The sequence below is a fragment of the Phacochoerus africanus genome, chromosome 1, assembly GCF_016906955.1.
Source record: "Phacochoerus africanus isolate WHEZ1 chromosome 1, ROS_Pafr_v1, whole genome shotgun sequence".
In the NCBI taxonomy this organism is placed as follows: Eukaryota; Metazoa; Chordata; class Mammalia; order Artiodactyla; family Suidae; genus Phacochoerus; species Phacochoerus africanus.
In genome coordinates this window covers 283,863,457-283,880,575 of record NC_062544.1, presented here as the reverse complement: position 1 = coordinate 283,880,575, position 17,119 = coordinate 283,863,457, and the positions used below count along the sequence as shown (strand labels likewise).

General features: G+C 42.5%; 1 protein-coding gene across 1 annotated transcript in view; it reads left to right on the top strand.

The window, feature by feature from the left end:
• The window catches only part of DSCAM (DS cell adhesion molecule), a 740,562-nt gene that overhangs the window by 412,068 nt on the left and 311,375 nt on the right, over positions 1-17,119 (top strand). The window contains exons 4-6 of the mRNA XM_047796891.1: positions 760-906; positions 8,579-8,857; positions 12,188-12,463. Coding sequence (XP_047652847.1) covers positions 760-906; positions 8,579-8,857; positions 12,188-12,463 — 702 coding nt within the window. The remainder of the gene's footprint in view (positions 1-759; positions 907-8,578; positions 8,858-12,187; positions 12,464-17,119) is intronic.

The following is a 17,119-nucleotide window of genomic DNA, read 5'->3' as shown; positions in this document are numbered from 1 at the left end:
AGATCCGAGCCACATCTATGACCGACACCACAGCTTGCAGCAATGCCAGATCCTTGACCCACCGAGAGAGGCCAGGGGTCACAGTGCATCCTCACGGAGAGAACATTGGGTTCTTAACCTCCTGACCCACAATGAGAACTCCCAGGTCAACTATTTTAGTCGTGGGTAGGAAATAGCGGAGTTGTCCAAAACGCTGAATCTAGGCGGAATTGATCTTTCTCTGAGAATACAGAGGTAAATGTTGGTTATTAGTGAGGAAATAAGTCTTCCCTTGGAAGCTTGTGGACTATTTTATCGCTTTAGAGTCTGACTTTTTGTGTGTTTATTGAAATACTTCAAACTGAGGCAAAAGTTTGTAGTTACATGAAGTAGAAATGTGCAAAAGAAAGTTAATATTCCTTTAATCTGCCACATTCTGAGAGAAAAGTAAAGATCAAGGAGCATTTGCTAAAAAGGGCCGCATACCAATTATGTGCCAGCTCATTTGCTGTCCAGTAAATACACGACCGAAAAAGTTAATTCACGAGATTAGGTTACGTGTTCAATTGTGGATAGTTGAAAAATTAACACAGTTTGAACCTGTAAAGTCATGCGCGTGCGCACACACACACACACACACACACACACACACACGCCTATGATGTGCTTTCCCATGTATTTATTTCCTTCAGGTGAAGAAAAGCTATTTGAGGACTTTGTTGATGGGACCAAGTTGCCTTTGTTCTGTGTTAACAGGGCAACTGTTCTCTTCTGTTTCAGGATCTAGATTTCTCATCACATCCACGGGAGCCTTGTATATTAAAGATGTACAGAATGAAGATGGATTGTATAACTACCGCTGCATCACGCGGCACAGATACACCGGGGAGACAAGGCAGAGCAACAGCGCGAGACTTTTTGTATCAGGTAAAAACTCATCAACGCCGTGTTTTCTGTCTCGGCTTCCCTTTGTGGGTGCCCTGGGATGACTCAGCCAAAACTGTGGAACTCATGAACATGACGCCTTCAATGTACCTTTTAAACCAGCACCGATCCAGCACCGTGCAGATATAGGTGTGCCAAGTGAAGTGATTTCACTTTTTGTAAAACTCCAGATTCCTTGGACCCCATAGGATTTCTGTTGTGTTGACAATGCCTCCTTGCCCTGTTGTCTGTTCTGACATTGGCCCAACCACCCAGCATCACGATCACACCACACGTAGCTCTGGGGGACCAGAGCCGGGTCGTGTGAAACACACCTCCTGTTCCTACAGTGTGTCTAACAACAGGATTATCCACATCCACAGTTAAAGAAATATTCACACCTTCTTAACCCCTTCCCAGATTATTCGCAAGTGGAGGAAACTCAAAAGCAGTTTATTCCACTCTGAGAAAGATGAGTATTTTGTGTCTTTCCTAAAGGGGTGAAAATATAAAACTTATATATACTTTTTGCAATTGGCTTGCCTTTGGCCCATCTGTCAAACGTATCAGCAATCCGTTTGCATGGTGATACATTAATAATTATTACAGTTTAACTACAATAACAATTTAATTATTATTAAACTTCGTGTAGCAGTTGACAAGGGTGAAATGGCCATCACAAACTACCTGACTTCTGCCTTTTTAGCTTTAGAATGTAAAATTGACCCATGTAGTGAATATCTACCTTATTTGTCATGATATTTTGCACAGAAGTGAGGAGAAATTGCTAAACGTGGATAATTAAACAGTGTCACAATGATCAAATAAGATTTATTAGTAAGTGGTGGTCTGGGTGGGGGCATGTTAGTAAGAGGGGTTCAATGATTCCAAAGTGCTCCGAACGCTAAAATAGACTGAATAGGATGACAAAAAAAAAAAAAAAAAAGCACCTGGATGACATCTTCAAGGAAACTGGGTGATAGGGAGATCCCAGAAACTCTTCATATGAATGGGTGCGGACAAACCATTGACAATGCAGGACCCGCATAGGAGGAGCAGCGTTGTAGCAGGAGTGATGGCTGGTGAAAGGGAGAGAGCTTTGGGGCCACCGGATAGTCCCAGAGCTGCAAAACCATGTCCAAAAGGCAAAGGACCGTCTCTTGAGCGGAAACCTGGGGAGGTGTATTTCACAACACCCACAACAATTCGACGGACCTAACTGGAGCCCCGAGTTGATGCGTAAAAAAGCCACGAGACAACATGCTTCAGGGGTGGTCTAACTCCTCGCAGATCTTGGAAGTATTTGGTGAGGGACAGTGCTGGATGAAGGAGTCAGAAGGAAGCGAGGCAGATATTCAACAGAAAGAGAAGGCTCAGATAGCGTGGGAGGCCCTAGAGGAATTCCATCCTATAACAGAGGGGAACATTAACTATGCTTATGTTATTTTTGTTTGGAACCAGTATTTTCAGTGTCTGAGAAAAGATAAAAGTATAACATCAATAATAAAATCCATGAACTAGCCCATAGAAACTGTACGTAAACACTTGTTATTTTTATATATATATATGTGATTCCAAGGTCTTCCCATTGAAAAGGCTCAGAAGTGATGGGTAAACCAATAGCAGCAAGCACCTCTACCACTTAGATCCTAGTTTCCCTTAAATATTCTCCCCCACTAACAGGCGTCATGGTTCCTTGGAATAATGGTGGATTGTGGGTCTGGAAGAGCAAGCACATAAGATATGCCTGAAATAGAAATAGGGTCTGGTCAAAATGATACAGGAGCTAACTTCTGAAGGGACTTTCACTCTTTAAAGGTGTGATGAGTTGAATATCAAAAATAATTACTGCATTTGATTGGTACCCATTAGATATGCTCACAAACCTGGAGTTGAGGATGTGTATATGTATGTGTATATACCTATATATACTTACATAATTATTTACATTTATACTGCATATGTGTACTTCCTTATACATTGAATAACAACAAAAACAACAATAAGAATCTCAGTGGTCTATTTAGAGATAACTAGGGCAGGCACTAACTCTTGATTGTGATAATGGTTGATTAAAAAACATAGCAAAAATTCTTCCTGCTTTTCCTGTAACTACTATATTTTAACATAACTGAATAACCTTAGTTCAGGAAGCACAGTTCTTATTTGCAGAATAATTATATCTATTGAATATGAAGTAATAAGAAAAATTTAAAATCACCATTTTCATCCCTTAATAAAGTAACTAATTCAGGAGTTCCTTTCATGAGTCAGAAAAAATGAATCTGATGAGCATCCATGAGGATGCAGGTTTGATCCCTGGCATTGCTCAATGGGTTAAGGATCTGGCATTGCCGTGAGCTAAGGTGTCGTTCCCAGACGCAGCTCAGATCTGGTGTTGCCGTGCCTGTGGCGTAGGCTGGCGGCTATAGCTCCAATTAGATCCCTAGCCTGGGAACCTCCATATGCCACAGGTGCAGCCCTAAAAACAAAAAACAAAAAACTTAAATTAAAAAAATTTAAAAATAAAGTAACTAATTCAGACAACCATCACCTGAACTTGCTGATCAATTTAGCCTCACTGAGTGTGGGAAAGCCACACCATATATAGATTTAAAGAAAATGAAAAAACATTGAGCTTGGTCTAATCAGTCCATTCGACCTAAATTCCCGTTATAAGAAAATTGGAAATAAAGGACTGTGTTAAATGACAGCACGAAAAAATTCAAAATGTGATACTTCCTATATAATAACTCAGCTGGTTTCTTCAACAAGTCAAAGCTATGAGAGAAAATAGGAAGAGAGTTTGTTTCTTAATTAAAAGAGGATCAAGAAACATAATAACTAAGATCACTGGTAAGGAGTTATGGCCAAGAGTGCAGAGTAGGAAGACCCCGAGCTACCTCTTCTGATTGGCACATCAAAGTTAGAACTATTTCCAGAGCAACTATCAATGACTTGAAGGCTAGAGAAAGCTTCCCAAATTAAAGATATAAAGAAGGAAGCATAGGGAGATGGGTAGGAGGGGCAGAGACATGATATAGTCAAGATCCATGCCTCTGGGTAGGTGACCCGCAAATGGAAGGAGAGTCACAGTTGCAGAGCTTATTTACAAGGAGCAAGGGGTCTGAGCCCCACATCAGAGTGCCTACCCTTGAAGTCCTTTTCCCAGAAGAAAGACTCCCCCAGAATACATGGCTTTGAAGGCTGGGGGACAGGGGGGCCTGTGTATGGGAGAGCCAGAGGACTGTAGGATATAGATGCTCCACTCTTAAAGGACTCACGCACCAAAGCTCAAACCTCACCTGCTCCAAGACTTAGTGCAGAGATGGTAATTTGAAAGGAGTCCAGATCAGACCCACTTGCTTCTCTTGAGAGCCTCCTGGAGAGGCAGTAGGCAAGTAGGACTCCCCCATGTTCCTCTAAGGCTATATACGCTGGTGGAAGCAATTTTGGGGAGCTCATTCTACTGTGAGGACATTAATGCTGGCAAGTGTCATTTTAATGTCCTCTTTCTTACCTGTTACTGCTAGAGGCTTACCTGCCCATCATCCAATTGCCAGCAGCCCCTGGACCAGCCCCTATAGGCTATAAGCCAGGCACATAGACAGCCAGCTCCACCAACCAATGAGGCAGCAGCCTCTACATGAGGCAGGGGCTGCCAGCCAACCAGGCTGGGGTCCAGCCCTGCCTACCAGTGCACTCACAGTAGTTGGCCCCACCCAACACAAGGGCCCATGAAGCCCACATAGGAGGCACCCCTAGAACATGTAGCTCCAATGACCAGAGGAAAGTGTGCTGCTGGGCCCCATAGGACATATCCTACATAAGACCATTTCTCCAAGATCAGGAAATATACCTGACCTACCTAGCATATAGGAATAAAAATAGAAAATTAGGCAAAATGAGGCATATGAGGAATATATTGCCAATGAAAGTACAAGATGAGATTTCAGAATAAGAACTAAGTGGAGATAACAACCTACCCAGTAAAGGGCTCAAGGTTACAATCATAAAGATGCTTAACTAATTAAGAGAAAACTGGATGAACATGGTGAGAAGTCCAAAAAAGAATTAGAAAACAGAAGAACCAAACAGAACTGATGAATACAATAACCAAAATAAACAATACACTAGAAGGAATCAGCAGTAGATTAGATTATATAGAGGAACAGATAAGTGAACTAGAAGACAGAGTATTGGAAATCGCCCAAGTTGAACTGAAAAAAAGGAAAAATAAGTTTAAAATGAAGACAGTTTAAGAGACCTCTGGGACAAAATCAAGCTTAGTGACATTCACATCATAGGGCTCCCAGAAGAAAAAGAGAGAGAGAGGAGCAGAAAAATTATTTGAAGAAATAATAGAAATAAAACTTGAAAATTTCTCTAACTTAGAAAAGTAAACAAATATCCAGATCTAGGAAGCAGAGAATTACAGAAGAAGAGGAACCAAAGGGGTTGACACCAAGACACAATTAAAATTTCATAGATTAAAGCTAAAGAGAGAATCTTAAACACAGTAAGTAAAAAGGAACCAGTTAAATTCAAAGGAACTCCCATGAGACTATGATATGACTTTTCATCAGAAACTTTGCAGGCCGAAGGGAGTGGCATGATGTATTTAAAGTGATGAAAGGGAAAAAAAGAATATTCTACAAAGGAGAGATAAAGAGTTTTACAGACAAGCAAAAGTTAAAGATTTCACCACTAAATCTGTTTTACAAAGAATGTTAAAGGGAATTCTCTGAGCAGAGAAGAAAAAACCACATCTAGAAATACAAAAATTACAAGGGAAAAATCTTCCTGGTAAAGGAAAACATATAGTAAAGGTAGTAAATCAGTTAATTATAACTCTAGTAACAAGTTTACAAAGACAAAAGCAGTAAAATCTTCCATATACACAATAAGAAATTAAGGGATACCCAACATGAAAAAATATAAAGTCAAGAGTTCCTATTGTGGCTCAGTGGGTTAAGATCCAACTAGTATCAATGAGGATGCAAGTTCGATCCTTGACCTTGCTCAGTGGGTTAAGGAACCAGCGTTTCTACAAGCTGCAGCGAAGGTTGCAGATGCGGCTCAGATCTGGCATTGCCATGGCTGTGGTGTAGGCCAGCAGCTGCAGCTTCAATTGGACCCCTAGACTGAGAACTTCCATATGCTGCATGTGCAGTTGTAAAATAAATAAGTAAATAAACAAATAAATAAACAAAATATAAAGTCAAAAATATTGAACACGGTGGCAAGTAAAAATGCAGGGTTGTTAAGAGCTCATCAACTTAACCTGGTTATTTATGGTAACCACACACCAGAAACTGAGATCAGGTACAAAGGAAAAGAGAAGTCATCCACACATAACACTACAGACAGTCATCGACTCACCAGAGAAGAGAGAAAAGAACTACAAAAGCCGTCAGAAAACAGTAGACAGAATGACAATAAGTAGGTACCTATGGATAATTACTTAAATGTAAATGTACTACCGTTCCAATCAAGAGACACAGAGTGACTGACTGAATACAAAAACCCCCAAACCCATATATACATGCATATATGTGTGTATATCCATCTATACATACATGTATGTGTATATCCATATATGTGTGTGTCATATATGTATATATGTAAATATATGTGTGTGTGTGTAGACATTGTGGTTATATAAGAAAACTCTTGTTTTCATTGGAGAAACATACTAATAATGCAATGATGGATAACAGAAGTTTATGACTTGACTCAAGTATGTTAGAACCAAAAGCAAAGACTAGAGAAATACACAGATGAAGGATGAACACATTGTGATGTCTGTTGCATCTAATGAGGGATGTACAGGATGCGTTATGTTATTTTCTCTTCTTTTATGTGAATTTGCAAATTTTGTGATGAAATCTAATTTTTAAAATTATAGATGAAATGTTTGAAGACAAGGGGTTGGGAATTAAATCCAGTGTTGTGTGGTTGCTCTGATTCTGTACATGACCACACATCCCCCTGTGAGCAGATCTCCAGCACTGCTGAAGTTGTCTACTTAAGACATAAATAGTGCTTGTCTATTTAAAATATAAATAGTGCTTGGGTTGTGGGAGGGAAATCCTATAAAATTGGATTGTGATGATCCTCATAAAAAAAAAGAAATGAAAAAATAAAATAAAATAAATGCTCCATTCCTTCTTGATAAAATAGTTTGATTGAGATTTAATTTACTGACCATACACTTCACTAATTTTAAGTATACAAATCAATGATTTCAGTAAGTATGTAGAGTTCTAATCCAATTTTAGAACATTTTTTTTTATCATCCGAAAAGATCCCTACTGCCCATTTGCAGTCATTTTCAGTCCCAGCCGCAGGCAGCTAGTAATCTAGTGTCTGTCTTTGTAGATTTGCCTTTTCTGTGTGTTTCCTAGAAATCAAATGCTCCAGCATGTGGCTTTGTATCAGGCTTCTTTCATTCAGTATCATCTCTTGAGGCCCATCCTCGCTGCAGCACACGGCAGCGGCTGACTGCTATGTACCGCTGGGTGGTGTGTGTGTCTGTCCACATTTTGTTCATCTCGTCACTAAAGAAGGGCCCTTGAGACTGTTTCCACCTCGCGCTGTTACGAACGATGATGTTGTGGACATTTGTGAGCAAATCTTTGAGAGAACGTAGGCTTTCTTTTGTCCAGAGTAGATACCTAGGAGTTGAGCTATGGCGCCTTATGGTAAATTGAATTTCAACAATTTGAAAAACTGCCAGACTGCTTTTCAAAGTGGCTGCATCATTTTACATTGGCGTCAACAGTGCATGGAGGCTCCAGTTTCTTCTCCACTTCCTCACAGGGGGCACTTCCTATTGTTTGCAGGTTTTTGGTTTTTGTTTTCATTTTTAAAAGTTTTATTGAAGTATAGTTGATTTACAATGTTGTGGTAGTTTTTGCTGTACAGCAAAGCGGTTCAGTTATACATACACCCCACCCATTCTTTTTCAGATTCGTTCCCCATTTAGATGATCACAGAACACTGGGTGGAGTTCCCTGTGCTGGCAGCGGGTCCTGTTGGCCAGTCATGCCATAGACCTCAGTGTGCATGTGTCAGTCCCAGCACCCACCCCCGTCCATCCCTCCCCCACCATAAAAAAAGAATGAAATAATGCCACTTGCAGTATCATGGATGGATCTGGAGATTATCATACTAAGTGAAGTCAGACGGTGAAAGACAAACATTATATGATATCACTTACATGTATGTGGAATCTAAAAATATATATAAATGAACTTATTTACAGAAAAGAAACAGACTCACAGACTTTGAAAACAAACTTACGGTTACGGAGATCACAGGTGGGCGGAGAAGTGTTTGTGGTTTTTATCACAGCCATCCTAGTGAGCATGATGCAGCAGCTCGCTGTGATTGTAACTGGCATTATGCTAATGGCTAATGGCACGTGCTTATCTGTCATTTGCACATCTTCTTTAGTTATCACCAAAGATATATCTGCTCCACCCTTTTGCAAATTCTCAGAAAAGTAAATGTGAATAGGGCTTTTTATTTCTGTTCATGTGTGTCATCTTAAAGATCTGTATCAATAGTTGGAAAGAGACGTAGAATTTGAATTATATGTGAGGCCCTATGATTCTAAAGGCTCACTTTAACTCATTAGCCACATCAAAGAGTTTTTCCTTTTCTTCTGCAGACCCAGCGAACTCAGCCCCATCCATACTGGATGGGTTCGATCATCGCAAAGCCATGGCAGGGCAGCGTGTGGAGTTGCCTTGCAAAGCGCTTGGGCACCCTGAGCCCGATTACCGCTGGCTGAAGGACAACATGCCCCTGGAACTCTCTGGAAGGTTCCAGAAAACCGTGACGGGGCTGCTTATTGAGAACACTCGTCCATCGGACTCAGGCAGCTATGTGTGTGAAGTGTCCAACAGATACGGAACCGCTAAGGTGATAGGCCGCCTGTACGTGAAACGTAAGTCGGATGGTAACTTGCAATGGTGACATTTGCTGCCGCTGGCGGAGCTCTTGTTTGGCGCTGACCTCTGTGCTTTTTCTCCAACCCCCGCTAAGGCACGCAGCAGGCCCGCCGAGACCCATATTAGCACCATCGTGCTGGTGAGGAAGTTAAGGTTCAGACTGCTCAAGGTTATAGGACTGGAGAGTCGGGGGCCCCAGGGTACATTCCCAAGGCAACATGAGCTGTGGATTCAGAATGGCCATCCTGCCTGTAAACCCCGGGAGCAAGAGGAGCAGAATTTTGCTGTCAGCACAGGCAATGGGATCAAATCAAAGCAGTTGTCCTCGGCCTGTTTCCAGAACCTACTTTAAATTCCTAAGTGGGGCTCTTGTCAGCTGTACAGGGGGCTGTAATTTTCCAGCTATTGGACTTGGACTCAGTACTATCCATTGGTCCGAGTATGGATGATCCAGATGTGGATCTCTCGCACCTTAATTGACTGGTAGGCCGCCTGGAGGAGGGTGTTGAGAAGGATGCTGAAGGCAGACTTGGGGGAAGGAGGGATGTGACCGTAGGGAGGCAGGCTAATTCAGTTTAAAAACTCTAATTTCACTCGTGCAGAAACCAAATCAAATTGAGTTACTCAAGATCACGCAGCCAGAAATGAGCGGCAGGATTTTGGACAAAACACATGGCTCTTCGTTGCCAATGTGATGTCCTCTTTGTCTAGATAGAAATGTGATGAACAGAACTGAACAAACAGAACACAAGAGTCTGGCGTTGAGAAGGGAGGCATTTTCTTACCCTGGCTTTTTTCCCCAGCCTTATGTCTGTTTATGGAACCGCCTCGTCCCTGTCGCCCTGGGTGCAGACTGCTTTAGCACAATACCAGACCAAGTGAACACATTTAACGTAAATATCCCAGTGGCTGCCTGGCATCAGCTGCCCAGGCCGAGTCCTACAAACGCCAGTCAGGTGTGCTCAGGATGAGATTAGGAAGAAATGGAGGATAACGTCCACGTAGTTATGTTTCTGTGGCTGAGGAACCCTGTGGAGGAAGCAAGACACCATTGGAAATCACCTTTTGTGGCCCCCAGTTTCTGTTGAGTAAAGTTCATATCCTACTATAGTGTGGGAGTCATCTCAAACCCATGTGGTCATTATTTCCCATAGTTTTGCTTTAAAAAACTTCTATGAAAACTAACTTCTTCCTACTCCCTGTACAACCCATCCCTTCCCTACTTGCTGCTCCATCCACGTGGAAGATGGTTTTCAAATGCACATGCCTAAAATGCTCCATCTTTCTACGTCTAATGCAATGCCTTGTTTGCAAAACATTCTCTGTTCCCTCCTATTTTCTGCTTAACACTCAGAGTATTTTATTGCTTTCTCTGTAAAGGCATTTATCATTGTCTACATTTGAAAAGTTTTTTGTGGAAAAGTCTTAATTCTGACTATGCTTGATTTCATTTTGTATTTTTCTGCCACCTCTGGAAAAGTTCCAAGTGCTTCTGTCAAGCTCCCATCTGCCCTTCTGACTGCTCCTTTGTCTGGTCTCTCTTCTCCAGGAGGAAGAAGGCATGTTCTTGGGTTCCAAATTCAGAACCTCTTCTTCAATCTCTTTTCTTTCGGTGCTCTTTTTTGTTTTATAGCTTCAAATCCCCAGCTCCCTCTGAAAACAGCCGTGAATATGCATGTGTGGCTTTAGCTTCCTTTGTTGAGGGCCAGATGAGCATGTTTCCCAGTCTTAAATTGGCTGTTCAGCGGGCCCTTCCAGAGAACAGCACCGCAAACTGCCCTCCTCCGGCTCTGCCGTGTAAGCAGCTCTTGTTATCCTAGACCTCTTCCACCCTTGAACGCTCCAAAGGCGTTGTCCTGGATCCTCCTAAAGATTTCCTTTCTAAGTCCAAGTCCTGCCAAGTCATAGAGAGTGTATCTCGTGGTGCTTCTCAGCTGTGCTCTTCACCTCCACACACTCCTAGGTCAAGTTTTAATTGCTCCACAGCCAGACCTCTGCCGAGCCCCTTTGCTGACTGATACTCCCACTCTCATTTGTCCGACACAAGTTGATCAACCACTTCTCCCCACAATGTGTTTGCCTGTAGCACTTACCTGCTAAAAACTCCAGAAAGCTTTCTTTAGTTCTCTCTGGTTGGAATCCAACCTCAAGGCCACTTACCATCTTGTCCCAGACTGCCTGTGTCATTTAGCTCCCAAGCTTCTCCTTCAGAGACCCCCCATTGCCTCCAGACTGATCCAGAGCACTTTCTGAGACCTGGCAGAGCTTCATGCCCTAACCCTGGCAGTCCCCACTCTCCAAGGTGCCCCCTCTTCATCCACTGGCCTCAGTTCCATCCACCCCTGGTGTCTGAGGGCTTTCTGTCCATCCTCTCCATGTGGTGCACCTCTCCGATGGGCCCTCCTGGTTACTAATCTCATCCTCGTGTGCGTCTTACCCACCCAGAAGCCTGAACTCCTTTAATCATTCACCAGCTGGTGGCAGGAGAAGTCGGGCAGTAATAACTGGGGTAAACAACTGGTTGTTGCCATTTACCTGTTGAGTGAATTCAGTTAAATTGATCTCTCAGAACAACCGTTTTTTTTCCTTCTGTAAAATGGAGATGATGATAACACAAAACCAACAGGACTGTGCAAAGACCGACTGAAGTGATGGCTACCTGAAATTTAGTAGCTGTACCGCACATGCTAGTGGCTCTGCGAGGGTTACGCGTCTTTCTCTCGCCTGTGAGTTTAACCCCATCCTTGGCACAGAGCAGGTGCTCAGTAAGTGCTTGGACATTGAATTGAGTTTGTTGAAACATGGGACGTCAAGGACGAACGTTACGACCCTGTCCAACGCAGTGAGCTTCCTTTCAAGGAAAAACCTGTTTCACGGCTGCAGATTCTAATATCTCGCTGCTTTCCTACAGTGTGTGTAACTGGCCCTTCCTTGTTCAGTCACCTAGGGAACGTGAGTGAGTGAATGTGTGTGAGAGTGGCCTGGAGCAACCCACTCATGCCCCCTGGGCGGAGACAAATAGAATTTAAATATTCTGTCCTTGCTGGATGTAGCATTCCTTACTGTCAGTGGGTCAGTACACGTACTCAGTGAGAAAGAAATTCGACCCCCATCTCTCTCCACAGAGAAAGAAGGTGTGAAAACAGATAGCGATGAGGGTGTTCTGAGACAGAAGGGTGCCCCACGAATGAACACTGAAATCAGAGCACGTGCCGCGTGTGCCTGCGGTGATGCCTATGTCTGTCAAAAGTCCAACACGCTGTGGAAATCATCTCTCCCTGTGTGATGTTTTTACTTTCCTTTTTTTCTTTGATCGCCAATTCCAGAGCCACTGAAAGCTACCATCAGCCCCAGGAAGGTTAAAAGCAGTGTGGGCAGCCAAGTCTCCTTGTCCTGCAGCGTGACAGGAAGTGAGGACCAGGAGCTCTCCTGGTACCGAAACGGTGAAATCCTCAACCCTGGGAAGAACGTGAGGATCACGGGGCTCAACCGTGAAAAGCTTATAATGGATCACATGGTCAGAAGCGACGGGGGCGCGTACCAGTGCTTCGTGCGCAAGGATAAGCTCTCCGCTCAAGACTACGTGCAGGTGGTCCTTGAAGGTCAGTGGGCCTTGTTACAGGGTTACTGAGAAAGAACCCCAACCCAGAGCACACAAAGCCAGAGTGAAGGGTGAAGCCATGCTCGTGGCTTGCACGTCTAAGATTTCTCTCCATCCAACCAGCTAGTAACACGACCCTAGTTTTCCAAGCCAACTTGGGCAAATAAAAGAATAACTTCCAGTGAAATGAGAATTGTCCATGGTTGGGAGTTCCCATGGTGGCTTAGTGGTAACGAACCTGGCAAGCGTCCGTGAGGACGCAAGTTCGCTCCCTGGCCTCGCTCAGTGGGTTAAGGATCCAGCATGGCTGTGAGCTGTGGTGTAGGTTGAAGACATGGCTCAGGTCTGGCCTGGCTGTGGCTGTGGTATAGACTGGAGGCTGCAGCTCCATTTCAACCCCTAGTCTGGGAACTTCCATATGCCAGGGGTGCAGCCCTAAAAAGCAAAAAAAAGAGAAGTCAGTAGAACATTGTCCATGGCAGAATTAACATATGTAACGCGATTTAACATGAAGTTAAGTAACATAAATGCTGCTCACTCATGTGTTTACAGCTACTTATCTTTCTAGACCCAAGGTACAGCCCTAAGAAACGTGAGACTTAGGGTTTGGTTGACAATCCACTAGGCTCTAGACCAGGGTTTCTCTGTGTGCGTGGTTTGGAGGCCCGCTTTAGGCACTGCAGGATGCTTAGCGGCATTTCTGGCCTCTACCTGCTGGATGCTGGCAGCACCTCGCTCTTCTTGTGACAACCAAGGATGTCTCTAGACATTGCCAACGTCCCCTGGGGGGCCAGACAGCCCTCTGTTGAGAAGCACCACCTTACAGGCATCATTCAGAGCAGCCTTTCAGTATCGTGCTTGGTGGAGCCAACAGATGGCATCTGGGTTGTAGGGTTGTCCCTCTTTGGGTCCAGACTGTCACAGATTTAGGTGAATGGAAATATTGAGGAATTACCTTGTGGTATCACAATAGGTTGTAGGTATGTTACATTGTTTTCTTTTCTTAACTGCCTACTTATATCTTCAAACGATTTATCCATCAGCCAGGGAAAGAGGCTATCAAAGTAACACACAAGGGAGAGAAATGTGTTTCTCAGCAGATAATTAAACTAGCCCTTATCTGTATATTTGCATGTCTCGTTGGAAATTGTGCCTTTATATAAAATTTAAAATTCATCTGTTATCACCTGATTAAAGTAAGTATGTGACTTTCAAATAGCCTGAAGGGGGAAAAAAGATAATCCATTTATATATGAAAATAAGTGTAAATGTGTCTTGGTGCTAAGAGAATATTTATCTCATTCCTTTTTAAAACTTAGCTAATTTTTAGGAAGAAACAGGTTTAAAATGATATTTTTATTTTGATTCAAGCATTTCCTTGTAGACTGAGTTTTTTCAAAGCAGAGGCAAAATTAGCTGAAGGCATGGTACTCATATTAAAAGCCTGACACTGTTCCACATAATAATTAAATGCAGAAAGTAATCAATTTACACAGAGCCAGTTTGTTGATGGTGATGCCCTGCAGTCCTTCCATAGTCACTATTTTTAGATTCTTTGTAGAAAAGGGAGAGATTACCTTTCCAGGCCTGGTTACCTTGGCAACCATCGCCTGTGACGAAGAAAACTGAAGCGCATATTGATAATCCATAATGATGTCTAAAGGGTTCAGGTTATCAGAGGGTGACAGCAAGAAAGATTTCAGAGTCACTCAGGTCTCACGGGGAAAGTAATGTCTGCTTTCATCCCCCCCAAAAAGCCTGTCGCTTGAGTAAAAAGAGGGGGCAAAGGAACACACTGAGCCTCCTCACAGATCTATTTTCGCGTGTCAGTTTGCATTCAGGACAAGAAGCTTCACTTTATTTTTTCTCTTCTGAGGGAGGACAGCGCTAGTGTAGGAAAAAGAGAGCAGACGCGGAATTACAAATAAATACGTACCTCGTCGCTGCCTTAAAGTGGTTTCTAACAAGTACCCTCCTTATGCTTTAACCTCCTGTAGTAGCTATGGACAAACGTAGATTATAAACCCCCCCAATACTAGGATCTAAGAATGGCCATTGACACGATGAAGACTCTGGGAACAGTTCCTAGCGAGACAAAGAAACTGGAATGGAAGTCGAAAGCAACTGGAATCTAATAATTAGAGGCTCGCGGTCAGAGCGGCACCCGGGGAGAGTGGGAACAGTAAAACCGAGTAAAAACAGGTCCTCCTTAGGGAAATGGTAGGATAGCATGTCACAGATTAACCTGCAAGAAGATGACAGTTATGAACTTTGGGAAAAGCGAAATTGTTTGCAGACGCTGGGGAGACCCTTGAAAGCGGGCATAAAGAAGACTCTGACCCTTGAAAGCAGGGGAGGAGGTCGGGTGCTTTCTCTGCCGACTCCACATTTCCACTGAGGACATTTCCCGCCACTGTTGGGACGAGGAGGTGGGGAAGCTAGAACACAAAAGAAAAGCAAAAACCTACCTTTTTTAAACAAAAAATTATTATTTTCAACATTAAAAACCCCCATCAATCTACACATCTATATCTGTTAAAAACAGTCTTTAAAAGTTAAGGCGAAATAAAGATACTTCCAATAAACAAAGGCCCAAAGAATATGGTGCTACAAGACTTGCGTATTAAGGAACGGTAAGTGAAGTCATTCAGGGTAAAGAAAATGACCCGAAACGGAAACTCAGATCTGTAGGAGTAAAGAGCATGAGAAATGGCAAATAGGTTAGTAAACATTGAGAAAAATTACTTTCTCTCTTTTAATTTCGTTAAACAGGAATTGAGAAATTATAAAATTGCAAAGTTACAACGCTGTATCGTAGTGTTATCATCACATAAACAGAATAACAGGAAGGACAGAATATAAATTAAATTATTTGAAATTGTTTGTTGTGACGCTCCTCCATTTCACATGAAGAATTATAATTTTAACTATTTAGCTTTTAGGTATGATTAAAATGATATGTACATATACATATATAAATTTGAATATGTATTAATATTAATATACATATAATTATATGTGCGAAAAGGCAAATATGGAATGGGAGAAAATCTTCAGCACACATTTACGAATAATGTATGCTATACGTGACTACGTAGCATATGCCATTGTATATATGTGTGTATCCTCATCTTATCCAGTATATTACATATGTACACCTGTATTTATAGACATAAAGAACTCCTACAAAGCAATAACAAAGCGAACAGTTTAATACAAAAATGGAAAAAAGATTCGAGCAGACATTTCACGAAAGGAAATAAGCAAATGTGCCAGTAACTACACAAAAACAATACCACTTCCATGGGGTTTGTCAAAAATGCCACAACCTGGAGTTCCCATCGTGGCGCAGTGGTTAATGAATCCGACTAGGAACCATGAGGTTGTGGGTTCGGTCCCTGCCCTTGCTCAGTGGGTTAAGGATCGGGCGTTGCCGTGAGCTGTGGTGTAGGTTGCAGACGCGGCTCGGATCCCGCGTTGCTGTGGCTCTGGCATAGGCCAGTGGCTACAGCTCCGATTCGAGCCCTAGCCTGGGAACCTCCATATGCCGCCCAAAGAAATAGCAAAAGGACAAAAAAAAATAAAAAATAAAAAAATAAAAATAAAAATAAAACAAAAATTAAAAAAAAAAAATGCCACAACCTGCATGTAACCACAGAAGAAGTAGCAAGTGGAGTTTGAGCAACTGGCTACAAAGTAGCTCCTCAAAAATGTCAAAGTCAGAGTTCTCTTGTGGTGCAGTGAGTTAAGGATCTGACATTGTCACTGCAGCAGCTTGGGTTGCTGCTGTGGCAAGGGTTCCATCTCTGACCTGGGAACTTCCATATGCCGTGGGCAAGGCCAAAAAAAAAAAAAAGCAAAAGTCAAGAAACACAACAAAGACTGAACAACAATTTGGGAAACTGCAGATTAAAGGCGACTAAAACAACACCACACATAAACGTAAGACGTGATGCTGGTGGAACTGGGAGAGAAATAGCTGTGAGGGACTTTACTGGGCAGTTGGCAGACTTTGCGTTAGAGAACAGTCGAGTTGCAAAGTTACATTTCTAACCTTGCTAAGTATGCTCCTTTTGCATAATGAGAACGTGATTGCCTGTGGTGGGTGGAAACTGATTGAAAGAACCCCAAGCGACGTTGTGGGGTGCCAGAAATGGGTTTTATCTTGATCATTTTGTGCATATTTAACAAAGTTCATGCTCTTTGTGTACTTAAGATCTAAACATTTAACTATAGGTAAACTTTATCTGCAAAAAATAATTAAGTGTATTGGGAAAAAATCTTTCCAAAACATAAAAAAAAAAAAGTGAGATTTCAGTGCTTAGTGTAACAAGTCGTTGAAAAGAAATTTACAGCATAACACACCCTGAAGAAAAAAAGAAACATTTAATTGTAAGGTCGAATAAAATAGCCTCAACATCCCCAAGCATCAAGAACCGTTATGTTTAAAGAGCAAGAGTCAGGATGACGTCCGTCTTCTCCATAGGTTAAATGCACAGCATATCGAAGGCCGTGTCCGCCCTGATCTGAGGGCAAAAGCACAGGTTCTCCGTTTAAATATTAGGAAGGGATTTTTATCATCCTCGAGAGTAAAGGAAAGACGTCTGTGGTCTAAGGACCCTGAAGGAAGCCACTCGAGCATGCACCTGGGGAGGAA